At 46.5% G+C, this 27,925-nt stretch overlaps 1 protein-coding gene across 2 annotated transcripts in view; it reads right to left on the bottom strand.

Annotated features, from left to right (window-relative positions):
* The window catches only part of PMP22 (peripheral myelin protein 22), a 31,032-nt gene extending 17,392 nt beyond the window's left edge, over positions 1-13,640 (bottom strand). Inside the window, exons 1-3 of one of the 2 annotated variants that reach the window (XM_053376136.1) lie at positions 13,419-13,640; positions 9,912-10,012; positions 8,533-8,632 (exon numbers count right to left, since the gene is read on the bottom strand). In XM_053376136.1, the coding sequence (XP_053232111.1) occupies positions 8,533-8,632; positions 9,912-9,989 (178 nt within the window). In that variant the 5' untranslated portion in view covers positions 9,990-10,012; positions 13,419-13,640. Of the gene's footprint in view, positions 1-8,532; positions 8,633-9,911; positions 10,013-11,803; positions 11,943-13,418 lie in introns of those variants that run through there. The other variant, XM_053376134.1, reaches the window with a different exon arrangement.
* Positions 13,641-27,925: the final 14,285 nt, after the last annotated feature.

Here is a 27,925-nt window from a genome sequence, read left to right on the forward strand (position 1 = left end):
TCCAGATATTCCTAAACCACAACTCCCATCCATCCCAGAAAGCACAGCCAATGGCCAGGAATTGTGCGAGTTGTAGTTCAGCAACACCTGGTGGGCCAAAGGTTCATCAACTCTGGTTCAAGAGCTCCAGGGAACTAGGCAACAGGGCACTGATAGGTCAAGCAGAAGAATCCCGCTTCCCAAAGCGGCCAACCAATGCTTCTGGGGAAACCGCAAACAGGACATGAAGGCAATAACCAGCTCTGAGATGCTGAATACATCCCTCCTGCAACTAATAGCCATTGACAAGACTGTTCCTCCATGCATTTGCCTGGTCTTCCGTGAAAGTCATCTAAGCTAGTGATTGGCACCCAATCTTGTGGTATCAAACTCCATAAATTCATCATACATCGTGTAAAGAGGTGTCTCCATCTGCTTGTTTGTATTAAGCACTGAAGCAGTCAGCTGTTTCCTTATATTCCACTCTCAATTCCGTGATGTGTAGGACTCCAGTTCTGCACAGCAGCAGAGTGGCTAGATTACCAGGGCCGTATGCTTGCCAAATTTGTGGCAGTGCTCCTCTGCCTTTAAATAGCTACAGAACAAACAGAGATTCAACAGGTGCTGTTTCACCATCCCCACATTGGGGGGGGGGCACAAGAACCCTGTCAGGAAAAATATGATCATCCTATGCACCAGTAGAAGCTAGCCTAATCCTGTCCTGTTTGCATCCAGAGTACAAACTAAAGCAGATTCGGGAGCTGAGATATTTCTATATAGGGCTATGTACCATCATCACAACAAATTCCATTCTAAACAGGTTCTGAATTCACAGCAACAGACTGTCATGAAGAAATTCAAATAGATGCAATGACCTGCAATGAAATTGCACCTGATAGATTTCTGCTTGTTATGCAAACTATTAAAGGCATAGCATGTTTATCAGGGGGGAAATATGGCAAAAAGCTTCATTCAGTCCTGTGCTCAAAGTGCAGAAACAGGGTTAATGAGAAGAGGTAGCACACCTAGCTCCATGGTCTTGTCAAGGCTTTGAAGACCTCAACAATCCCAAGACTCTGGATTCTGCAACCATGCTGGGAAAGTAAGAACATTGAGAAGAGAAGGGTGTGTGTGTGTGTCCCTAGAAATGTAATTTGAAAAATGCTATATGGGCTTTATCGAGAGGCTATACTTCACCAACTGCAGCGGCATCACTTCAACAGAGAATCTGACAGATATTCATTTTGGTACGAGTGGGATTCAGTCTTGAATTCCTTAGATAAGTCCGCACGAGGAATGTCTGGCAGAACAAACTAAACTGTGACCAGAACATTTGAACATGCAATGACCGCATACTGATCAGCTAATTGAGGAGTTATCCTTACTGGGGGAGATGTGCTCAGATCAAACAAGCTTGTCCCATGCATGGAAGGCTAAGGAAGGAGGGCATTCTGCTTAATTCTGCAACTCCCCCTTCCCAGTGTAGAATTCAGTCTTCTGGCAATGTTCTGCCAGAAGCAAAGATACCAATTGTGTTAAATGAGGAAAGGCAGGTGTAGATTTTTGAAAGACCATGGTCAGCAACTATTTCTTGACCTGGGACTTTTGCATTGCCACCGCAGTCCTGCTGGGTGTTGGCAACTGCCTCAGTTTCCCCCTCTTATAGCATAAGTACAATGCTGCCACTGGTGATGTTTTGTGGGGAAGGGTGGTTTCAAAAAAAGAAAGAAAGAAAGAAAAGATGTGTGAATGAAAAGCACAACTGGTAAAATCCATTACCTATAGGGCTCAATAGCAAAAAAAATCCTACAGGCCACAAAACCGGAGACAAGAAGGCGATATTATTATTAATGCACACTCACAAACTACTCATGGCACATTTGTGGTTGACAAGGGAAACCAAGACGGCTTCCCGATAGTAGATCTGCAGATAAATCACTTGAAATAGTTCCAGGTTCACAGCAGCTTCTTGAAAAGGGGTCTCTTGATTCCCTCAGGAGCTTACCAGAACATATATGGATCCCACAATTGCCCCTGGGAATTCTGCCAGCTTTGCATTGGGGAATGGGCTGTGGTGTCGTCAATACCAGATCTATATCAGCTGACACCACATATGAGCTGGCAAAGGGTACAGGTACTTTGCACAGAATGAACTGCAATCCTACCCCCTTAGTGTTGGCCATGAACTGAGGATACTAAAGCACACCTAACCATTCCTCAAGGCCTTTCTGCACCACATCTATAAGCATCTAGAGACCTGCTCTTCTCCAAGCCTCCAAATGAGAGGCTATGCTTGGTAAGCATGGAACCACATCCCAGGACATGAGGACTGACTGGTCACTGATACCCCTTAAGTGAAGTAGGGGTGATCACCTCCCTCTGTGGTCCGTGCAATATGTACACACACACACACACACACACACACACAAAATGGCTGGATGCACTGCCATGTGTCCCGCATGCATTGGGAAGGAGATGCTATATGTCTCGGCAGCAACCAGCTCTCAGGGTGAAGGTGGAGTTTGGGTTTATTACAGGGCGGAGCAGAAAACACGCAGCGTTCTGAGGGACTTGTGGCATTCTAGCCTTCGATTGCAGCCTTAGAATCAGTGCAAGATTGTGAGCCTCCTTGTTGCAGCTGAGAGCGTAATGGTGTCAAAGTGAAGACGACGAAGTAACAGAAGTAAGGAGGCAGAGAAAAGGAATCCAAGTTTTGTTACGGGCCATCCTCCTGTTCTCACGAATTACTTATCCAAAACAAAAGCCAAGTGATAGCTCAGTCAGTAGGGCATGAGACTCTTCATCGCAGAGTTGTGGGTTCGAACCCCATGTTGGGCAAAAGATTCCTGCATTGCAGTGAACTAGTTGACCCTCATGGCCCAACTCTATAATTCTTTATTATTTAATTGTGGTTATCCTTTGGGATAAGAAATGTACCTCGGGTTAAGTAGTTAATTCATTCCGGAGGTCCGTACTTAACCTGAAACTGTTCTTAACCTGAAGCACCACTTTAGCTAATGGGGCCTCCTGCTGCTGCTGTGCCGCGGGAGCACGGTTTCTGTTCTCATCCTGAAGCAGTTATTAACCTGAGGTACTATTTCTGGGCTAGCGGAGTCTGTAACCTGAAGCGTATGAAACCTGAAGCATATGTAACCCGAGGTACCACTGTACTTCTTTCCCATAAATTAGTAAAATCTGGAACACCCACCAGTATAAATTTAGATGGCTAATAATAGTTTAGCCTTTTCCCTGCTGTGCTAACAGGCACCCCCAATTTGCAGGACATAATTAAGAAGGACATCTTTTATTGGAAACACAAACACAGCCAAATTCCGCCATGCATGAGCGACTCTGAAACAGCTTGCCTACCCTGCACATATAGCTATGCTGAAACTAATGCCACCGAATGCTGATTAAGGATATCGCTGCAGCTGTGTAAATCTGCCACATTGTTACACAGATGTACCCAGGCGCTTGCATATGGAGCTGGCACCACTAGGGGCCAGCAGAGAGGCACAAAAGAGCACCATCCACACACACCCATTTTGCAGAGTTTTCTCTTCTGGGGGAAAGAGCAGCCATGGGCCTTGAAGCTTACATTCCACGCTGAGCTCCCACAACAGCTACTGGGCACCTAGGGATCTTTTAAACCTAGGGTATCACAGAGCTGCAGCATGAAATATACTGCAGCGATTTAGAAGGTCACACCAGTTCCTTCGTAAACTTTCCACAGAGCAAAAGCAGCTCATTGTTTGCAACACACAACATGCTCCCATTCACTGGAGTCAAGGATTCTAGAGAGAAAATGCTGCCAGAAGTATGTTCATATGGACATGCCACACGTGTGAGAGAAGAATAAAGGTCCATATTTAAAAACAAAAACGAAAAACAAGCAACCAGTCACTGTCCCAAACTATGCAAGTAGGCAACCATGTCTCACCTTCCCAAGCCTCAGGTCTCCAACTCATCTTGTACGTCAGGTATGGGAGACTCTGACGCCCTCCAGACATTGCGGGACCCCAGCTCCCATCAGGCCCAGTGAACATGTCAAATGGTCAGGGATGATAGGAGTCAGAATTCAACTACACCTGGTGGTCCATAAGTTGTATGGAAATACCAACCAGTTTTTAAATTCTGCTTCTATCCTTTCCCCCCTTATTCTTCATATTTTATATACCAGTTAATACTGTCATTTCCAATACAAGAGGGATACATGAAGGATACAACCTAAAAGCAATTAAAAATCGGGAGGGATCTCACTTAAAATGAAGTCTTCAATAAGTGCCAGAAGTTGACATCAAACAGGCACCTTCCTTGTTCAACTGGCAGGGAGTTCCACAGAATTGAACCCACAATACTGAACACTCCTGGTGGAAGTGAGCTATGCATCTGAACCATGGAGAATCACTAACACTGACTCCCCTGAAAACCTCAATAATCACACTGGATATAAGGTACTGAGCAGTCATCAAGGTATTCTGGACCAAGTTGTTAAGGAACTTCTAAATGAATACAAGAAGTGTGACCTTCCACAATAGTGCCACATCACAATTACTATTTAATTCCCTGAACGCCTACCTGGGTGTTGTGTGGAGTGACTGCACTCCAGTTCCTATTAGGCATCAATTCCTAGATTTGCTTCACCGTTAATGTTGACTGGCCAGTCCCACTGATTGTCACAAAGCTCTCCTTCAACCCATGAGATTTCCAGCTCCCATGGAAACACCAACTATCATCCTACTGGAGCGAGCTGTTCTAAACTAAGAACAAAAATGATGGCCCATTGCACAACCACAATTTTAATATTAACTCTTAATTATTACCTAAATAAATGCCCAATTTCAAGGCACTGATTTGAGAACATTTCAACTCTATTCAGCTTTTGAAAAAATGTGCCTGGAGGGGATACAGAAGTGGAGCAATTCACATTGCATGACTATGCCTAAAGAAATGCTTTGGGATTCAACTCCTAGTGTCTCATTGAGAAGATACTCAAAGTGGCCAAGTTATGACTAGAGGAAATCTGCTCTTCAGTAACTATGATGGAATAAGGAACATCTGTAATCACTAAGTGCCCTCAAAGCCACATGACCTTAGGAGACAGTGTGATGTAGGAGGCAACAACAACTATGATATGGATTTTCCTTAGGGCATCCTCAGAACAGAAGCAAACCACAAGCAGAATGGTGGTTGATAGCAGAGGCACAGTGTCTTAGGAAACGCCATCTTTGCCACACCCTAAAAACAAACTGGAGAGGTCACTGGAATTTTGAAACACTATCAGCAACTAAGGCCCAGCGTCAAACAGCCCAATCCTACGCATGTCTACTCAGATTAGTTCTCAGATTAGGGTGTATAGGACTGCAGCCCACAGCTGCTAAGAAATTCCAGGACTTGAGCTGGGTAGAAGAACAATCTTAGGAGAGTGATTATTTACAAACTGAAATGGAAAAGGGCCCAGTTTGGGTCATAACTCCAAAACGGTTTCTCCCTCTCCACCTTCTTCCATGAGCAAAATTCAGCTTCTGCTTACACCATCTAGGTTTAAGATTTTAACTCTGGAGAATGGGAGGAGATGCTTTGCTCCCACACAGTGCAGCTGCAAATCTACAAGTACGTAAGGATAATCTTGCTGCATCATACCAAACATTCATCTACTCCAGTGGCCAACAAAAGCTTTTAGAGGCCTTATAAGCAAGGCATGATTATGATCCCAATGGGAGAGCTCTCCCCCACTGATTGTTCCAAGCACTTAATATTCCTCCAGTGAACTCAGAGGTTCCATTTTTAGCTACCATGTCTAACATAATAGCAAACTCAGGTGGTTGTGTGCCACTGCCTATTGCTTAAGGGGTGCAACAAATGTAAGGGAGTGGCTTCTACATACTCAGAGGACTCCCCAGATATTCAGAAGGTTGTGAATCAAAGTTTAATAGTCAATTAATTCATTTAATAGAAAGCAAGTTACACTCCCTCCATGCCTTCCTTAAGGGAGAAGAGCCCTGTTGGATCAGACTAAAGCAGTGGTGGCCAAACTCGGCCCTTCAGCTGTTTTGGGACTACATTTCCACTGGTCCTGTTAGCTAGGGATGATGGGAGTTGTAGTCCCAAAACAGCTGGAGGGTCAACTTTAGCCACCATGGGACTAAAGGATTCCTAGTCCAGCATCTGTGGTGGCTGGTGCCCATTGGGACTGGTGTGGCGGAAGGCAGAGAGTCCAACAGTAGATGGAGCCAGAGCCAATGAGAGGCAGAGCCGACTAGTTCTGCCCCCATCCTCCTCCCCACTGTGTTCTACAATGGCAACATTGAAACTAAGGAAGAGGAAACTGACAGCCAATGCCATCCTCTGGGCTGGGTGTAAGAAAGAAGGCAAAGAGGAGGGAGCTGGCTGAAGGGAGGTGAAAGTTGATGGGGTAACACCCCACTTGATAGACCATCCTCCACTGTTGAGCATTCTGTAGGTCATCAGTGGGCCTGACTACTCACAAGTAGGGAAGCTCACAAGTAGAGAAGGAGCAAAACAGAACTTTCCTGCTCATGAGCAACTGGTATTCAGAGGAATATTCATACTCATATTCAAAACAATTGACTGCAGCCATTATTAGTTTTATCCTCCATTAACTGGTCTAATCCCCTTTTAAAGCCATCCAAGTTGGTGACCATCTTTTGCCCCACCCTCAAATTCTTAAACATTTATTCATATGAAAAGATTGTCCATCCCCTCATCATTTTAATTGTGGAGGTTCTTGTTGTACCCTTCCTAGCTACATAATTTATTTATTTTTTTTTAAAAAAAAATATGGAGTGAAGAAAACAGTGATACAAACTTGCTCCAAAATCTAAGCTGCCATCTTTTCGTCCTGTCAACTGGATTTAAAAGAGTCTTTGCTACCTGCATGGTATTTTGCTGTCATAAATTTGAGTAGATCATCAGTAGGCCTGACTACTTCCTTGTTTGCCTCTAGTTCCAGACAATTCATGAAACAAGTATAATAGCTATAGCTATGGTGTCAATATATCTGTTGCACCCATCTGTCCATTGAGAAAACTTGATATTTATGCATGTTCCCAGACTCCTGCCTTAACTAGTTACTGGCCTCTTAGCAAAGGATTCCTTTTTGTAGGAAGAATAAAATGCTGCAAAAGAATCATGGTTGCCTTACAATAAGCCTTTCTCCATAGCATTCACATCTAATGAGTTAATAATAATGTCAGTGGTTTAAATTGTCTTGAGTCCAGAAGATTTATGATTCACCAACTTCTGAATTATCCAACTCCTGAGTTGTGGAAACAAGATACCTCTAGCCATTAAGCCATGGAAGTATTTTGCTACAAGCCAACGTGAGATGTGTGAACAAGCTGTATGCAGTGATAGTAACAAATACAAATCAACTGCAAGCAAAAAAGTAAGCAGAAATGTTTGGATACTTAGAGATGAAACAAAAACCAGCAGCAACTCTGTGGCAAGTTAGGAAAGTTGCCAACTTACATTTCCACTGCGACTTTCTTGAACATGAATCCTCGTTTTACCTGCTATTAACAGCTTCTACAGCTTAATCCAATGCATGTTCACTGACTAGTTAAGACCTACTGTGTACAATAGGGCTTCCTCAAAGGTTAAGTGTGCACAGGACTGCAGCCTTAATGTGCCAAGTATATTACAGTTCTTTCTAGCTTATCTTCAAAACACAACTGTGATCCAGCCTGTAGAATATTCCAACCCACAGAGCTGTCCATTGTGCCACTAAGAGTGTGCCACCTATACAGGTTTTATTCACAACCAAGACTCAAAACACAGCAAGTGAGGCTAGATTTTAAATGTTGACATAAGCTTATGTCAAGTAGTGAGCAGGTGAGTAGGCAGAAGTGGGTGGGTAGGTAGCCAGAGTACATCATACACAAGGTTATGTTTTAAGCAGCCATCTCTGTATTAACTATTCATGGATAATAATATTTTCTTCTCTATCAGAAAGCCAGGCAACAGAAGGGGAAGAGCCATAGCTCAGTGGTTGACCACATAATTTGCATTTAAAAGATCTTGGGTTCAACCCCCTGGCATCTCCAGGTAGAGCAGAATCCATGAAGCCCTGAAGATGTGCTCCAAGGGTAGACAATACCAAGCCAGATGGGCCAATAGACAGACTCAGTATAAGGCAGTTTCACACATTCCTGTAAGTTCACATGATCTTAAGAATGGTGGGCCAATTCTTTCTTTCTCTTTTAAAATGTTACAGATTGGCCTCTAGGTTTTCTGAAAGGTCTGGCTAGAAGTCAGAAGATGTAGGTCCTTAGAATCATAGAGCTGGAAGAGATCCCATGGGTCATCCATCTCAGCAAAAGCATCCATGGTAGCTGGCCATCCCTTGAGTGACATGGGCTAAACAGTGAGGAGAACATTGCAAGGCAGACACACACACACTGATGGGACTAGGGTGCAGGATTTCACCCCAACTGCACTCAGAGCAGGCCCTGAGGACTAGCTCATTGTCAAATCTATTTCTAAAAAGGTATCATAGGAGGCAAAGTGAAGAAAAGGTGACAGAATCCTTACCATCTGCGGACGTTTTGGCGCATTGAAACGAACTCAGGGACCCCTGGAGGGTGCAGTTCTGCCAAAGGGCTGATGTGTGCCCATCCCAAATGAGCCATTGCTGAAAGAGAAGGACAGAACACAGTGAGAGGAGGGGAAGATTAAAACGAACAGGGCCACATACAAACTAAGCACTGAGAGAAACCATGTACTAAAAGTGATCCATCTCCTGGTGCAAGTTCATCTGCATGTCTGTTCTTGCTTTGTCCTTAAGAACTGAAATGAATCCCTCAGCAGTAAAGAGGCACTTTAAGCTTTCTTTAAAAAACAAAACAAAAAAACAACCCTTTCTGCATAACTAAAAGCTTATTTCGGGGGGGGGGGGAGGCACACAAAAACAAACACAATCCTATTTAAATTGACTGAAATAAAGAAAAAGTGCTTTGTACTTTCGTTCTTTGCATCCATGGCAAAAGGAGAGAGAGAGAGAGAGTTCAAAGAAAAAGCAAACACCTCTCTCTTTAAGCTTTTGCCAAATCGACAGGGAAAGGGAAATCCAGTTCCCCAAGCCTCACCTCCCACTCCCAACACATCCATTGGCTGTTTATTCTTTTCTTTTTTTGTAAGACCTTATTGAAAAGCATGCAAATGAAACAAGCTGCTCACCCAATTGATTACAACCAGGCATTCATTGACACACCTCTGCCTAAGGTAACAGATTAGCTAACAGATAAATATGGAAATGTGAATGCATCCAGCAGCATAGTAATTCTTCTCCTGAATGCTGAATATGTAGTGGCTGACTGTATAGGCAAGTCACTTAGTGGAGAGGGAAATGTGCTCTGTAGATTTTCAGGCACTCTCTCTTCCCTAGAACTTAAAACCAGTTCTGGGACAGAGTCCTGGCTCAGATTTAACAAAGCGTTGTGGCTCTCCTAGTTTGGCTTTTCTTTTTAACTAGCAAAGACTAACATTATTTATAAAGGTTTCATATGCTTCAAGATGCTCACACACTCCAGAAACCTGATCTCCGAAAAAACAAACGGTTCTTCAGCTATTCTTGCGATGCAAACAATTAAGTCATTTGGGAGCCATTTTGGCTGCAACAGCTTCCTTTTTCCATGAGAAGCTATTGGATCTCCATTGTGATCAGTTCCATAAAGCAGCATTGGGGTTGCAAACAAAAACAGCCTAACCCTAACATGTTTGCTCGGACCTTTCACTGAGTTCAATGGAGAAAGTGCAGTTTCAAATGCAAAGTAAACTTCTACAGATTCCAATGGAATCACATCTACAGGCAGAGAGCATTAGGACCAGAGTTCAAAAGCTCTGGTTCACCCTCCTGCCCTTTAGCAGCTTGGAAGGGAATTGGGAAACAAATGAGGAGTGTTTGTACTTACACTGACAATTGTTGAGACGAAGAGAAGGACAAGCACTGAAACATGGAGCACAATGATTCCCAACAACAAAAGGAGCATTTTGGCAAAAGTGTTGGATAGATCTGGAAGGGAAAAAGAAAACACACACACACATTTAAGTAAAGGGAGAACGGTTACCAGTGAACAGCCTTCTACATAATACTGGGATGATGAGGCAAGTCTAATTATGAGACACGAACAGCAGAGGGTGCCTCTGAGACAGAAAATATACACCATATGGTTTGACGAAGCTAAATAAATGCATGAAAACATAATATGCATCATATATATGTGTGTGTGTGTGTATGTATATATATATATATGGAGGGGGGGCAGAGAATGTGCACTGAAGGTGGAGGCAGATGGGAAGTTTTCAAACTTCTTGACTAGGAGATCTAGCCAATAGGGGCAGGGCAGGGAGTAATTAATCTTGCATGTCTGAAGAAATCCAACCAATTTGGCAGGTTTGGAAAGTAAAGGGTGAGATTTGAAATAAACCAGACCCAGAGCCCGATGCAGTGAACATACCCATCAAAAGGCAAACAGAGCTGAAGGGGTCAGAATAAATGATCTGAAACTCCCCTCCAACCTCTCCGTAAAATATCACATATTTTAGATTATTTCCCTTTTCAGGGCTGGATTCCTTCCCCTCCCTGCCCCCACCCCACCCCCAAGATTTGGAAAACTTATGGTGACTATTGGCATATGGAAAAACTCAAACGACATCACATTCCTCAAAGTTTCCATTTTATTGCAGGGGGGGGGTGCACTCTGCTCCCAAACAGCCAGCAGATGATGAGGTGATATATACATATATCAAGTATCTGTTTTCTAAATGAGTGCTTAAGAAAGAGCTCCAAAGCAGAAAAGAAAAGAGTCTAAAATAAAGGAGGAAAACAGCCACCCCACTTGGACTAGACCTCCACTGGCTCAGGAGGCGGGAAATGGAAACCGTTATGCCACAAAGCCACCATTCTCCCTTGAATAATCAACATTTGGAGCCCATTAAACCACCAGCCCCACAAACTCAGCCGGCCAGCTATCTCCCCCACAGCTTCTAAATAGAATGTGGAAACTGTACAAAAATACAGATATTGCATGAAATTCACACAAAAAAACCCCATGGGTTTCTCTCTTTTTTGGGTGTATGGGGGGCCGAGATTCCTAGGCGGCCAGTTGTGGGAGAGATGGAATTTGGGGAGCAGGTACAACGATCAAGTCCTGAGGATTCGGAGGGACCAGGCGATCAGTTATTTGAAATACTGTTGTAAAAAGTTTTTTAGGGGGGATCTTTAGAATCAAATGGGAGAAATCTCTCTAGGCAAGTTTTCTTTCACAGAAGAGCGCCATGCACTCTCTCGCGCTCCCCTTTACGCACACTTCAAAATCTGCCAAGCGACTGTTATGAGGAGTGGAATTCTTCCAGGGCCGGCGGGGGGGGGGAGAGGAGGGGGAAAGATCTACGTGCTAAAATGTTTCAACCCGTTTCTAATTATATCAGCCCCAGCCTGGAGTAGCGGACTTTCTCAGCGGCGCGAAGCCTTGGGGAGAGCTCTCCACCCCACTCTCACCGCTAGACACAATAGTCCTACAAAGTGGGGTTCAATGCAACAGGCATCAACACGCAGCGAGCCCCCGATAAACTTTCTGGGGAGCTGGGTCGAGTAGGGTCCCGCATCCAGGGGTCGAAGGCTGGGTGGGGCTGCTGCTGACGTTATAATCCAAATCTAGAGTGCGCGCACGGACCGTAGAGGGGCCATGGGGCCGGTTGCGAAGAGAGGTCCCAGGGGGCGCTTCAGTGGAAAAATCTCTTGCTCCCCTCCACCCCAAATATCTGTAAAAGAATGCGCTGGGAAGACTGGCGAGTTACTTACTGGTCTGCAAAAAATTAAAATAAAAGCTCGCGCTCCCTCTGGCAGGCGACCTGGCCACTCGCTCTCTCCGACGAAGACTGCGCGCCGAGTGCGGGCGCCCGCGTGCCTCCCCGTCCGAAGATCGAGTGAGCCCGCGAATGGGCGGGACCCCAAGAACAACGCCCAATGGTGGCCGGGCGCCAAGCAGGGCGGGTCCAGGGCGCCGGCGTAAACCGACGGGCAGGAGGAACGGGCGGGCGTCTATAAATACTTTCCCGGACGGGAAAGGAAAAGGGAGAGCGCGCGGACGATCGCTTTACCAACGGAGCGGCCGCCTTGGCTCGTGGGCCCCAGAAATCCAAGCCCGGATAGCTACAGTTCCTCTTCTGGGCTTTTCTTTCCTTCCTTCCTTCCTTCCTTCTTTCTCATTCCCAGTGGAAATGCGGAATGCAGGGGTGCCAACTTGAATAAAATATTGGGGGCCCCAGATAATTGATTACAAAATGAGGGGCACCCACACCATAGGAATAGCAATGCCCACCAACTCAAATATTCTAGGGGGGGCAAAGGCCCCTACGAGTTGGCTGCTATGGCGGAGGGCATGGGAAAGATCGTGGCCCCGCGGTACAAGTACTCTCCCCTCTCCGGTCCTGGGAAAGCGATGTTCCTTGCTGAAACGCAAGGCGGGTCAAAGGCTGCGGCGGTGGAGATCTTCGCGTCCGGTCGTCCTCGGATGGCTGCGGATGCAAATCCCTCGAAGAGAGGGGCGCAGGACGGGGGCGCGATGGCCAGGTAGGCGCAGCTACGATAGAGCCGCTGGTGGGCTCCGGGGATCCAGAGGAAGAAGAGGCCGACGGCCTGACGTGCCTAGGGAGCTCAGCTAGGCACGACGGATTCAACACAGTCCATCCACGCCAAAGTCCATTAAGCGCCTCCTTTTCCACACTGGGCTCGTCTCACTGGGGTGGGATGCGGTGCGTGGCACACAACACACGCGCAAGGCGTTCCATCGGTAACCCCGAGAAGAGACCGCTACCCTACACTCTCCTTATAGCTGCTCTTGATTCGATTTCTGGCGTGTTCCCGGTGGGTTTTTTAACCGCTCTGTGCCCCCCCCCCCAGCTGATGCGTGCAAGAGCAAGCTGCGTCCGATCGCTCCTGGGCCAGAAGGCTCAGGTTTGTCCCGGCTGCCCTTACCCCCAAACCTGTTGTTGCCTATGTTGCGCGCTCGCTCTCAAGCCGATCACATCCGTTCCTCTCTCGATTTCATTTCTCCATTTGTGTACTGCTCACCTGACACCCAGAGAGGAATCCGACGGCGAGGGTAGCATACCTCACCCTTTAAATTGATTGTATTGCTAGAATTTCACATTGACAGACGTCTGCCACCTGTCTTCCTACCACCACCACCTCCCGCCCATAGTAACCGGAGCAGTGGAAATCTAACATCAGTTCTAGAGTGTTGTATCGGTGGCAATCCGAATTAAGAGAACAGCCACCGCGTTTCTTGAAGTTGTGCTCCGCGTGAATCTTTGGCACCCCCAAGCCTGTAAGAGGAAAGGCTGTCCCAATACTAATGTCTGCTAGATCTGAGCGTTTATTAATTAATAAATAATAAAAATAATAAACAACTTACCAAGGCCAAAGAGCTTGCTCTTTTTTTCCAAGCAGTATTCCCTAGAAAGCGAGAGCCAGGTGGGATTAAACTCCAGTTGCTGGATCTCGGACAGAAGCAGATCTGTCTCTAAACTCCTGTGCGCGCCGAGTGAGCCCTCGCTGGTTGCAAACCCTTTACTGCATCCGCAGGTCTCGTGCTCGCCCCGTTTATTCAGCCCCCGTTCCAACGCCCAGATATGTCATGGTGGCCTGAGAGAGAACACCCTTTACTATTTAAAGGGGCAGCGCCTCTCTATCTTTATCCTCCGGCAGGGAACATCGCCAGCACGCAGGGCCTATTTAGGGTGAGCAAAGGATTACTCCGCCGCGAGGGAGTGGCCGGCTTGACATCTCTGTGGCAGGAAGGCTGGGTCAATCATTCCGTTGGCAGCTGTCGTTCAAAGACCGAAGCAAAAGGAGAGCGGACAAGGTGTCCTGGGACTCAGTGCTAAAGGTGATGGAACCAGCGGCTCTGATTTTTCCCGGGCCATACAATAAGTGGCTTCACTGAATAGATTTGCAACATCAGTTTAGCTCACCTGGTTGTAAGAATGGGAGATGATTAGCCTTTAGGGACTTTCCCCGCTTTGCATTTCGATCGCACAAGGGTTTCTCCTCCAATCCACAGAGCCATCATCCCTGAAGACTGGTTATGTCCTTGGTGGAGGTGGGGCAGATGTATGTTCCTTGGGTACTCATCCTTAACACCTGTAAGTTTAGTTACAGGAGATGCCTTCAGTCAAACAGGAGAGAAGAGGGGAAAGTCACATTTACAGGGACCCTCATTCTCCCCCTCCTCCAAAGAACCATCAAAATGCAGGCCATGCCTGCTGCCATGTGAAAATCACAGATCTATCCCTGCCATGGAACATCATGTATCCTCTGGATTTGATAATGGAACTTGCAGATTCTGTTTAAAAGCCATCAAGTTTGGAGGGTGTTAATTCGGAATTTGTTAATTCCACTCTGCTGACTGCATCACGTTTATTTATCCTAGGAACAACTTATTGAAGGAGGCTTATTTCTTCGCTGCTGAGGAAGATGGACAGAATATATCCAACGCTTCCAAGGCTAGGATCTGAACCCAGGTCCCAGGCCACTGTTCAGTCCATTCGTGACCAATTTAAGGTCTGCTACTGAAAAGTCCTTTTAGATAACTAGCTTGTTCACTTAACTCCAGAAGATGAAATCTGGTTTGGTTCATCTGTCACTACCTGCATCTTTTACACGCATCTTTTACAAGGGAGGTTTGTTTTGCTAAATGTGTTTTCTGTCCAGCTTATAGGCAAGGGGAACTTTTTATTTTTAATACTGCTCTTTTGCGCAAATGCATTTCTGTCTAAAAGAGCTGTTTTAATTGTAAAAATAGAAATACCATAAATTGTCCCTTCAGCGCCTGGTTGTGGGAAAAGGCAGACTGCAGCCTTTACTTTGGGCGGATGCAAACAAAATGGAAGTAGAGGGCATGGAGGGAGCCAGCATCCAGCAAAATATCACCATGGGCAAGGCTTTTTTTCAGCCGGAACTCACAGAACCGCAGTTCCGGCACCTCTCAGGTGGGCACCAATGCCATTCTAAGAGAACAAGGAAGGTGTTTGTGTTGATTTCCGGCACATCTTTTTCTAGAAAAATAGCACTGACCACAGGTATATATATTTAAAAAGCCCATCAGCAACAAACAGGCAGTATCCCAATCAACCCCACCCCCAAACACCACATTTCACAACATAGGACTACTGTGAGTAGGCGCTGGGCACACGACATTGGAGATCCCATAAGGGCAAACTCATCCTTTCTTTCCACACTGTGGCTCCAATCCAAATCGCTGGCCTGGCCAGAACGGCTTTCATTTTATACCTTCTGAGCTTGATGAGGCATGTGAGCCTCACCTGTCCTGAGCCTACTCTAGCTGAGGAATCACATACCTTCTCCCCAAACTAGCGAGCCCCACTTGGGCTGACAGCTGTAATTTCTGGAATCCTGAGGTACATCCCATTTTGAGGCAAAACAAGAAGTGCCACCCAGCTCTGCTGCACCACCACCCATGGGACGCTCACCACCACTGCGCCACCTGTCGGTGGCACTGCAGCTGTGCCACTAGCTGAGTCACCTCCGCTGCTTGTTGAGAAGCAGTGCTGGCACGGGTGCCGATTCCGCGAAAGAGCTTTCAATATCTCACCCAAATCTCATGAGATCATTTGCTCTTCTTGACATCTTGCAAGACTTTGCAGGAAATCAGCACCTATACTGGCACCGCTTCTCTGGCAGAGGTGGGGGCTTGGCAGGAGGTGCCTATGAGGGTGCTGACTTGGGGGCTTCTAATTCACACCACTTCATGGGTGGGCTGGCCTTCCCTGAGGTCATTATGGGCGTCCACACTGGTATCTGTTTACCTGTAAGCACAAACCTTTCTTTCTTTTTTTTAATACAAGTTTCTCAATCTAGCAGATTTGCGCAAAACATCAGCTCTGTGTGTGGGTGTTGCTCCAAGCCCAGGAAACCTGAGATCCATGGGTATTTGTTTACATTGCACATACACCTTTTGTGATCTACCATGCTTGCAAAAAAGAGCAGTCCAAAAATAAAAATAAGTCATGCCTCACTCCAAACTAGGTAAGGATTTGGAGTTGTTCACATGAAAGGCTTCCTGTCGCTTCATTTCCTCCCCCTTTCCTCCCCATCTCCTGTACCCATGGGTGTAGCCGGGGGGGGGAGGGCAGCAGGATCCACAAATATTATTCAAAAGCATTGAAAGTAAATTATCTGAGGTTGCCCCCCACCCCCTGCAGAAGCCTATCCCGTGCAATGTCCTATTTATGGGGTATTTTTTATCCGTGTTTTCCTAAGAAAAGCTCAGCAACCTTGATTTCCTAAAAAAAAAAAAAAAAAAAGCTCAACAAAGCTCAACAACTGGATTTCCAAAAAACCACAAAACCCCTAACAAAAATCTTGGCTACTCCCATGCTTTTTGTTGCCATCCAGAACATGATGGATAATACAGTACCAGCAAATCATATAAGAGAAGCCAGAAATGGAGAATCATGCTGAACAAATGGTATGGTGGCCTTCACATTTGTTCCAGCTCAGCAATTTTATGATGTTGTGCAATAGTCTGGAAGACTGCAGTGCTATGCATGCTTATGTGGGTGGGAGTAAGTTTCACTGAACTTACTTATAAGTAAGCACCAGCAGAGTTGAATGACATATACTCAGGGATATATACTCATGGGGTATGCCCCAATGCAATGAGTGACACTAGGAAAGCAGGTGTTTTTGGATTTTGCCTCCCCCCCTTACCTTGGAAACCTAACCATTTTTTTGGTCAATGGGAGTCCTCGGTAATATTTTCTTATGTCCTCTCTGATCATACATTTCAGTTCACAATTTGTTAGGATCTTTGGTTTAAGTAAATTGCTAGAGAGACAAATGAGGAGACACCCAAGTGCCGTGGAAAATCCAGCAACCTCAGTGTTGCTTTTAGTGAATTATTATACAAATCAGAGTTTTCTTAGGGTGTGCATTTGAATCATGTGTTCATCAGGGTAGAACCAGGTTCTGATCTGAATTTTTATTATTATTACTACTATTCATATTTATTAAATTTGTATACTGCCCTTCATCCGTAGATCTCAGAGCGGTTCACAACATAAAAATGCAAGATTAATGAATCCAAAAACTCCCCCAAAAGTTTATCAGCACTACTATCTGAGATCTATTTGAATAAGAAGCTGCCTCTCTCCTCCTCCTTTCCCTTCACACACACACACACACACATACACACACACCCTTTCACTTCAAGTATTCCACCCATAAGGCATTCCAAACATGGGCATGTGTTCTCCAGGGGGAAGAACTCAAGCACTCTTAGTTTCTAATGATGTGCAGATAAAGTGAAGTTTGTTTCGAAGACTGAGTAGGCACTTTGTTCCTTATGCACAATGCCCACTTTCTTGGCGTTAGTGTTGTGCAGAGTAATTGGCCTCTAGCTAAGAGTCCTGAGCAGCTGCTTGAAAGAGGGACTGCTGTAGGGCAGCCTCCCCCAACCTGGTGCCCTCCAGCTGTTGCTAGACTACAACTGCCAACAACCCTGTCCCCCTTGACTGCGCTGACTGGGACTTCCAGTAAGATACCAGGCTGCTGCTGCTGCTGTAGGGGAAAATCAGCTGAGATTGTTTCGTATGCAGCATTAAGACATGTGAGGAAGGCATTGCACAGACTTACTAGAATTTAATTCCTGGTTGGATATCAATATTAAATGTTTAAAATAAGCGTGCACACAAACACACCCATACAATGGTACCTCGGGTTAAGAGCTTAATTTGTTCTGGAGGTCTGTTCTTAACCTGAAACTGTTCTTAACCAGAAGCACCACTTTAGCTAATGGGGCCTCCTGCTGCCGCCGGAGCATAATTTCTGTTCTCATCCTGAAGCAAAGTTCTTAACCCGAGGTAATATTTCTGGGTTAGCAGAGTCTGTAACCTGAAGCGTATGTAACCCGAGGTACCACTGTATAGTTATTTAGGGCACAATCCAATCCCCAGGCACTGTCTGATAGGATGTAGTGAAATGCCAGGCTGTCGCTATATTGACAGCCCTGCCACTCACACTGTCCAGGACAGATGGTAGAGAGGCAAGTCAATGTCCTAGCTTGGAGCTGGTGCAGCAATCATGCCCCCCCCCCATTATGATATGATACTTCTGCAGTGTGATTTGCCATTTCTTTATTTGTTGCTTTTGTATAAGGTGCTCAACAACATGCATTTTCTAGAACAGGGGTGTCCAACAGGTCGATTGCAATCTACTGGTTGATTGTGGGGTGTCCCTGGTTGATCCTGGTTAATTGCGGGAACCCAATCGCCCCCATTAAAAAAAAACTCAACAACTTCGGCTGATGCTCCCCCCAAAAAGCTCAACAACTTTGGCTCAGCCTCCCCAAGAAAAGCTCAACAACTTTGATGGGTAGATCACTGCCATTTTTTTTTATAGTGGGAGTAGATCGCAGTCTCATGGAAATTGGATGTGCCTGTTCTAGAATGTGTGTGTGTGTGAATTTTAAAACTAGCAAATGAAAAAAGAGGGTATAGCTATACAACATAACAGACCAAGCATTGATAGATTAGATAACTAGATTGCAAGTTATTTATTGGGTCAGTGTGGCTGGCTGTTAACCAGAAGCTTGGTGGTTCAAGCCTACCCAGGGGCAGCTGTGGGCAGGATTCCTGCATTGCAGGGAGTTGGACTAGATGACCCTGTGGGGTCCCTTCCAACTCCACAATACTATGATTCTTTGAAAAAGGTGAATAAAAAGATCTTTAACTGGCAACGAAACACCATAAAGAAGACGCCAGCTGAGCCTGTCCAAGAGACTCTTCCACGGTCTGGGTGTGTCCTCCTGCCTCTGAAAAGGCCTCCGGCTACTTGGTGGAGACACTTGGAGTCTCTAGGATCACTTCAAGGCTGCATGACTCAGTGACCAGGAAGAACCAATGGCAGGTGTCTATCTATACCTCCAAGTCACTGATCCACCTGAGATATTCTGTCTTGTTTGGATTCAGTCTCAGTCAGTTCACAGAACTGCTCCTTACACCAGGGGTAGCCAACATGGTGATATTGTTGGACTCCATTTCTCACCATCCCTGGCCAGCATGGCCATTGGTTCAGGAGATGGAAGCTGTAGACCAGGTTTGCCATCTGTGGCTTGCAGTCCTTGAGCAAGCATCAGAGTGAAATGATTCCCCCCACCACCACCTGATGTTAAGTTGGTGGTGTCAAAGAGAAGACTCCCTGGAAAAGACCCTGATGTTGGGAAAGATGGAGGGCACAAGGAGAAGGGGACGGCAGAGGACGAGATGGTTGGACAGTGTTCTCGAGGTTACCAGCATGAGTTTGACCAAACTGTAGGAAGCAGTGGAAGACAGGAGTGCCTGGCGTGCTCTGGTCCATGGGGTTACTAAGAGTCGGACACGACTAAACGACTAAACAACAACAAGTTGGTGGTGTCAGCATTATACTGTCCTGTCAGAATCCATATCACTGTATGATTTCAACTTGGAACTTGAAAAAACACTTGGAACAGGAGACAAGGCTAGGTGAGCTCCCTGAAGGACTGAAAATAATTCCCCCATTATTTGGGAGAAATAATGGACAATATTGACTTATTGAATCTAGGCGTAGTTACGAAGACGGGGAAGAGCCAAAACTCAGTGGTTCCAGGTTCAATCCCTGGCATCGCTGCATAGGAGTAGGAACGCCTCTGTCTGAAACCCTGGAGAGCCACTGCCACTCAGCACCAACAATATTGAACTAGATCAGGGTTTCCCAAACTTGGGTCTCCAGCTGTTTTTGGACTACAGTTCCCATCATCCCTGACCATTGGTGGGAGTTGTAGTCCAAAAAGAGCTGAAGACCCAAGTTTGGGAAACCCTGAATTAGATGAACTAATGGTCTAACTTGGCATAAGACAATTTCCTATGTTCCTACGAGGGTGGAAAAAACTTTTTTTTTAATTAAAAAAACCAAACTGCTTCCAGTCTTTAAAAATGATGTGTGTTGCAACAATGTGCTTTGACACACGTTGAGGATTGCCAGCATTTGGTTTCCTTCACCTCCCACTTCATGTACTTCAGGCCTTCCGTGAGGGAGCTGATTCAGCAAGTCGCAGTGGGAAAGCACCCCGCTTACCATGTTTCAATAGCCTTCGATCCCATTTTGCATGTTACCTTTGACCATTTCCCCCCTCTTCCCTCCATTCACAAGAAAAAGCCTATGTACACAAGCTATTTAATCTGTGAGTTGACATCTCACAGCTGCAGCAACTTCTATGGCCAAGCCAATGCTGGCCTCATCATGAGGCAGTCTGAAATCTTCACCTCATCAGGCAGCTAATTTGGGGCACGGTTTAAAGACAGCCAAATTCTGGGCCAAAATATGTTGTTCTTGGCCTAATGCCTAAAACCCTGAGTTCAGCCTTGTTCCAGGGTTATTCCTGGGTTAAGGAAGCTCCAAAATGTAACGCAGATTATTTTTTAGCTGGATAAACTGAGTTGCTAGCTCATATATTACCAGTGTACTTCTGGGCATAGTTATGCAGAGGTGGGCCTCATGTTATTCAGTGGGTAAGTGTGTTTAAGAGGACCTCAGTTTTGTTCCTATGAAGCACCACATTTTGAACTCTGAATACTTGAGTTAAAAACACCAATAAAAACACCAATAATGAATGTCCCAAATTATGAAACATTTAGATCCTAACGGAGGAACTACACATATGGCATGTGTGCTGCAAAGAGAGGCTACGTCTTGTCCTTTATCCAGAAGAAATTGGCCAGGGTGAGCTTCCTTTCTTCCCCTTATGCCAAACACAGCTTTTAAAGTGAGAAATATGCAAAACCTAAACACAAGTTCAGCGTAGCCTGGGGCTAAGGAAAACTCTTCTGGCACAATCTTATAGATTAGGAAATGAGAAGGAAATGCATACATGAGATCCCATCCCACCCACTAGCCTGTCTCAGACAAAAGGTTTCTCTCTTTTTTTCTGTCTTGAAAAGCAAAGTGATCCAAGCAGACTGGGGCCCCTGGACATATTTATTACGCATGTGGTTTCCATTATAGCTCCAGGGATTTTAATACTGTGCTGCCTCCAAATATTTTTAATCATGTGAACAAGCCACAAGGAAAGCTATTCTGCCTGCCTTCAGCAGTGAGAATGCATTAGGGGGCATGGCTGTTCCGATTTTACACTGGCAACAGAGACATGCTTACATACCCAGACACGTGGAAGAACCAATTTCTCTAGAATATGCATGCACTTTTCTAGAGGTTTCCCTTTTCTTTTGCTTTTCATTGTGCCCGCCTAAAGGAATTGGCATCACAATCCCAGCCCATATATGTCGCAGATGGGAGTTTGCTGGGGAAGCAGTCCTGTTCATGCACACAGGTTTTTCACAGGATCCACAAGATATCATTGGCATCTCAATGTCAGTCTGTACTTTCTCTTTACATTTCATCCATGTTTCCCCTCAGTGCGGAAAAATAGCCTGTTACATAGTCACAGTTGCTGCCGGTGCAGAACTTGGTGAAAGGTTGCGTGTGTGTTTTTGGTGGGCAGTATGCCATGTGTATGGTGACGTTTTTAGTGGGTGGCAGATGCACCCACCAGCAGCTAGGCATGGAGGAACTTTCTCCACACAGTCCACCGGAGGGATTATCTCAGAGACTGCAACTGCGGCACATATATTGATCCTTAGGAATAACTAAATGAATATATGCAGAGGCCTAGTACAAAACCGCTTTGTCACTCTTGCAAAGGGACGCGGGTGGCACTGTGGTTTGCGAATCAGAAGGTTGACAGTTTGAATCCCCACGACGGGGTGAACTCCCGTTGCTCCGTCCCAGCTCCTGCCAACCTAGCAGTTTGAAAGCATGCCAGCGCAAGTAGATAAATAGGTACCACTGCGGCAGGAAGGTAAATGGCATTTCCGTGCGCTCTGGTTTCTGTCATGGTTGCACCAGAAGCAGTTTAGTCATGCTGGCCACATGACTCGGAAAGCTGTCTGTCGACAAACGCTGGCTCCCTCAGCCTGAAAGAGAGATGAGCGCCACACCCCATAATCGCCTTTGACTGAACTTAACCATCCAGGAGTCCTTTACCTTTACCTTTTTACATCACTCTTGCACAAACCTTATACTAGTCAGATAAACATCTCCCTTGCACAATACCTCAGTTTATTATTATTTTTTGAAAACGAAATGGAAATAAATATCGCCTCCCTCACACACACACACACACACAAAATCAGAAGCCTCAATTTTGCCCATTGAGAATATGATAGCTATCCAATGAAATTGCCATATAAAGGTTAGTGCAAGGGCTTCCATCTGTGCAATGGGACTTTTGCTCTGTCTCCTCTGCCTGGGTGCCCACTTCCATCTGCTCCAGAAGGTTGGGGAAATCCCCAAAACAGATGTGGGGGACACAGAGAAAAAGGAGACAAAGATGAAATCTCATTGTACAAGTGGAAGTTTTTGCACTAACGGGACAATTTTGTGGGACACAACCCAAGGTTTGTTCTTGTGCTCTTGCACATTTCCTGCATGCCCCTATGACATAGACCCAGTTTCAGAACACCTGAATGACCTGAACTTGTGCAGATCCTTCAAGGATCTATCTCTACAGACAGAATGCAATGGCGGAAGAAGACTTAGCACAGGCCAGGGACTGTCCATATAATCTAAAAGCAGGGTCCTTCCCATCCTACACCCTACCTTCATTAAGAAATATTATGTGTAGGCTGGTTTACCCCATAGGGTTTTCTTTCTGCTTACATGAAGAGTCCTGGCCATCCTTCAGTAAATGCCAAGAAGGAAGAATGCAATGTGGGAAGTGATTACCGATTGCTGCCTCTGTTATTCTAGTTGCTGCTATCCAGGGAATTGCCATAGGCTCTGTAATCTTACCCAGCTCACATGCCATTCTTCTCTGAATGACAGAGCTTGTGCACCAAGAAGGTTGGGGCTTGTATACACTATATAAAGACGGAAACATTATCTCATGAAAACAGCTTGGATGCAAGGAAGGTGCTGGCCGAGGGCTATGGGAACATCCCGCACAGAAGCACTTGCACACATCTTCAAGGTGTGCAGAATGAATGCATCTGACCCCTAAATGTAGCCCAGAGGATTGGGTTTCATGCATTCTGTGGAAAAATAAGTTTTAATGTAACAGCCTTGTTCTGCCACCAGAAACTTTGGAATGGTTTTCTCATTTCCTCTGCTGAGGATTAAAACCATACAAAGCAGGGGAATGGGGAGGGGGGATGGAATGTGCTTGAGGAAGGGGGGAGGGGGGGAGGCAGAAGTCTAGATTGAGGTCAGAAAACATGGAATTCATAAAGAGCTTGGAAAATGGGTGGATGTGAGTGGAGATGGAGAGGCTGCGGAAGTAGCTTTTGTTTAGATAGCTGGACAGGCAGAAATGTATATTGCTGTACTGTGTTTTCGGATGCGAAATCCAAATGTTGATTAGCCTGTACTATGGATTGTTGCAAAGTCTGTTTGGGAACTGGCTCAATATCCCTGTGAGAGCTCCCCTCCCCTCTGAGATGGGATGCCTCCCTCAGTCTCACCAGAGCAGAGGTTAGTCAGTTGCTCAGCACTGAGAGCTTCATAAAGTTTGCATACTGTTATGGAGATTTAGAAACTGTTAACACAAATCACATATTTTTTTGTTATTGAGCAGCATAGAAATGCAGTCTATCAATCAATATGAAAAGAAAAGCAGTCATGGTCCGACTGAGAAACTGTATACTCCCTCCCCCCCCCAAAGAAAAATAGAATCCTACGTTCGGATAATTCACTTCTTATGCAAGCCTCATAAATTAGTACATGTGTTGTTGATTTTACATCTTTGAAATGTAAAGACAACTAAGAAGAACTGCAAAGCTATGGCCATCATTGTCTGCTATCTAGTTGCTGAAAGAAAACTGGAGCTTAAGAAGATGGAAATAAGATCGTATGAGTATTTAAACAAGGATCCCAAAAAGATCCATAAAGTGGGACAGTAAGAAATTCATTTGAAATGGTTTTGATAGCTAAAGGTCTTGGAAAAGCAGTTTCCTCAATAGCTAAGTACAGTGGTACCTCGGGTTACAGATGCTTCAGGTCACAGACGCTTCAGGTTACAGACTCCACTATCCCAGAAATATTACCTCGGGTTAAGAACTTTGCTTCAGGATGAGAACAGAAATCATGCAGTAGTAGCGCGGCGGCAGCAGGAGGCCCCATTAGCTAAAGTGGTGCTTCAGGTTAAGAACAGTTTCAGGTTAAGAATGGACCTCCGGAACGAATTAAGTTCTTAACCCGAGGTACCACTGTAACACAATTACTGAAGAGGAAATTTATTGCAGTCACTGACCTAATCTTAACTAGGTACCCACAGAGTAAGGACAGCTCCAAATGATGTGTCAGGGAACTGCCATCTGAGACGCAGGAGGTGAAAGGGCTCACGGAGGGTGAGAGAGACCATTCAGCTGAGGAGGGGACCAGCAGGGGGAGAAGTGGAGTTCCAAGGGAAAGTGAGTCGGAGGGAGGGCTCAGAGACACTTCCAGCGAAAATAGCGGGGAGGTTTCAGGACCTCCTGTAGGGACACCCACTCCTCGCCGGAAACTGTCACGCCGAGAGTCCAGAAGACGCGTTTCCGTTAAGGAGCTTTTATGCTGGAAGAAGTTCCGCAAACGCCCACTGTCCGATTCAACGAGCGACTGATGGAGCCATGCTTAAGGAGCTCCGTCACAGACAGAGGTTTGTGGACTTAGCCAAACTCTGAGGGACTAGGATTTTACGCACAAGCAGCTCACCATCCCATCACAGCAATCGGACAGTCCCTGAAAGCAGCTTGTGCAGAGAGGCATCATGAGCAACCCAGCCGGAGCCGGGGGAGCAGGAGGAGCTGGAGAGGGTCCAAGCCTGGAAGAAAGGTACAGGGTGTTGGAGCTCCAGCTAGCGCTGCAAACGGCGAGGCTAGAGGAAAGGAGGGCGCAGGATGCAGAAAAGACAAAAGGCGCCCCACTAGCAAGAAAGATGCCAGGATTGGTGCAGAAGTTTGGGGGGGACCCCAGGAACTATCAAGCCTTTAGGACAGAGATGCAGTATGCTCTCGAGCTGCAGTTTAACGACTTTCCCGACGAGGCATCGCGAGTGGCGTTTGTGATTGGCCATCTCGAAGGGGGGGCAAGAGACTGGGTTAGACCCCTGATGGCAGGGAATAGTGAAATGCTGAAGGACACGAGGAAGTTTTTTCGCGCCATGGATTTGATGTTTTCCAGCGAGATTGAACAGGGACTGGTGCGCAGACAATTGATGGCTTGCAAACAGGGGAGCCGATCGGTTCGTGAGTACTGGACTGAGTTTACAATGTTGATACATAAATTGGGATGGGACCTATCGGCGGAACCCATTCAAATGCTCTTTGAAGAAGGGCTTTCTTCGGCGGTGAAAGACGAACTTTCCCGGGCGCCCAGGGCGGAGTCTATGGACCAGCTGACCAAATCAGCGCTGACCATTGGAGCGCGCCAGGAGGCAAGAGCTTTGGAGAAGCGGGAGGGGAAAGGAGAGCGTTGGAGGGATTTCCGCATTCCAGAGATTCCAGAGCCAAGTTTCCCGCCAGGAGAGCCGATGGAAGTTGGAACAGCGCGCGCGCGCGCGCAGTTTCAAATCCCAGTGAAGGGAGGAAGAAGGAGGGAAAGAGCGCCAAGAAATGTTATCTCTGCCAGCAGCCAGGTCACTTTGCCAGAGTCTGCCCGCAAAGAAAGGAATGGCAAGGGATGGTGGGAGCTGTTGGGGGGAAGGAGGAGGGAGTCCAGGAGCCAGTAAAAGCCAACGCCTGGCTGCCACCGTCAGGGCACTGCAGCCAGGCCAAGGAGCAGTAAAAGTGCCCACTCCGGAACCTCCAAGACCAGCCCTAGTAATAGAGGTGTTGCTAGAGCTGGCAAACGGATACCCACTAAAGACAAAGGCGCTGTTGGACTCAGGCAGCTCCTGTAATTTTATGAGTAAGGAGTTTGCAGCTGAACACCAGATACAGACACTCCCTTTAAGCAACCCCCTGCAGGTGACCACGATCGATGGGAGGGAGCTGTTGGGAGGAGAAGTTAGCCTACAGACCGTCCCAATGGTTATGAGGGTGGCCAGGCACACCGAAAGGATAGCGTTCAATGTGGCCACCCTGGGAGGGGCTCCCGTCATTTTGGGAATGAGCTGGCTAGCGTTGCATGACCCGCTAGTGGGCTGGCATCAGAGAGTGGTCTCCTTTGGGTCAGCACATTGCCTGGAACACTGCAGAGAGGGAAAGGTGCCAGAAGGGGCAAAAGCCTTTCTAGCAGGGACGGAAGTGGCAGACAAAGGGAAGGTGCCCAAACAATATGCTGACCTGAGCAAGGTCTTCAGCGAAAGGGAAGCAGATAAACTACCACCGCATAGAGACTTTGACTGCCAAATTAACCTGGTCCCTGGGGCCCAGCTCCCCGTGGGCAAGCTGTACGCCATGTCAGACAGGGAAATGCAGGAGTTAAGGGAGTTTATTGATAAAAACCTGAAGAGGGGCTTCATCAGAGAGTCCAGAGCGGTGGGGGGGAGCCCAGTGTTTTTTGTGGACAAAAAAAAACACGGATAAACCCAGGCTTGTAGTGGACTACCGGCGGCTAAATGCCGTGTCAGAACCAGTGACTTTCCCCATGCCCAGGATTGATGACATTTTGACCAGGGTGAGGAAGGGAAAGATATTCACGAAACTGGACCTGAGAGGGGCATACAACCTGATACGAATAAAGAAAGGGGATGAATGGAAAACCACCATGTTCACCCCTTTGGGGGCTTTTGAATATCTCGTTATGCCATTCGGATTGCAATCAGGCTCCGCCTGTTTTCAATCGCTCATGAACCATGTCCTGGGACCTTTGCTCTACAAGAATTGCGTGGCCTTCCTCGATGACGTGCTGATATATTCAGAGAATGAGGAGCAGCATGTAAAGGATGTCAGGGAAGTGCTGAGCCAGCTGCAAGCAAACCAGCTGTGGGTGAAATTGGAGAAGTGTCAGTTTCACACCAAGGAGGTGGAATTCCTGGGGTACCGCTTATCAGACAAGGGATTAGCCATGGATCCAGGCAAGGTCCAGGCGGTGCTGGAATGGAAGACACCGAAAACGAAAAAGGATGTGCAAAGGTTCTTAGGGTTTGGGAACTTTTACCGTAAATTCATCAAGAACTTTGCCCACTTAACGGCTCCCATCACGGACTGTCTAAGCAGCAAGAAGAAATTCGTTTGGACGGCGGAGGCGGAGCAAGCATTTGAGGAATTGAAAAGGGCGTTCGCTTCGGAAGAACAGCTCCTGCATGTGGATTTACAAAAACCCATGAGAGTGGAAACTGATGCCTCAGACCGGGCGGTGGGGGCGGTGCTGCTTCAGCCAGGGAGCAATAAGTCAGAATGGAGACCGTGTGCCTTCTTTTCGCGTAAGCTGAACAAATCCGAGAGGAACTACACCGTATATGACCGAGAACTACTCGCCATTCACGAAGCGTTCCGGAGATGGAGACACTTACTAATTGGCGCACAGCATAAGGTGCAAGTGTGTACGGACCACAAGAATTTGGAGTATTGGAGAACGGCACGAGTGCTCAACCAACGACAAGTGAGATGGGCCCAGGAGTTCTCCAAATTCCATTTTGAAATCTGCTATGTGCCAGGTCCAGAAAACATCAGAGCGGACGCTCTCTCTCGCAAACCTGAATATTTAGAGGGGGAGGGAGCGCCTGAAGAGAGACATATTATCCCAGAGGACCACTGGGTGTGTGGGGCGGCCTGGGTGGGGCAAAGAGAACTGGTAGAGGGAACGGTAAATGATGAATACGCCCAGGATAAGCTCAGAGGTTTAAGGAGAGAGGGAGAAGACCCCGGAGGTTTTGAAGAAAGAAACGGGGCATTGTATTACAAA

The sequence above is a fragment of the Podarcis raffonei genome, chromosome 2 (assembly GCF_027172205.1).
Source record: "Podarcis raffonei isolate rPodRaf1 chromosome 2, rPodRaf1.pri, whole genome shotgun sequence".
Lineage (NCBI taxonomy): Eukaryota > Metazoa > Chordata > Lepidosauria > Squamata > Lacertidae > Podarcis > Podarcis raffonei.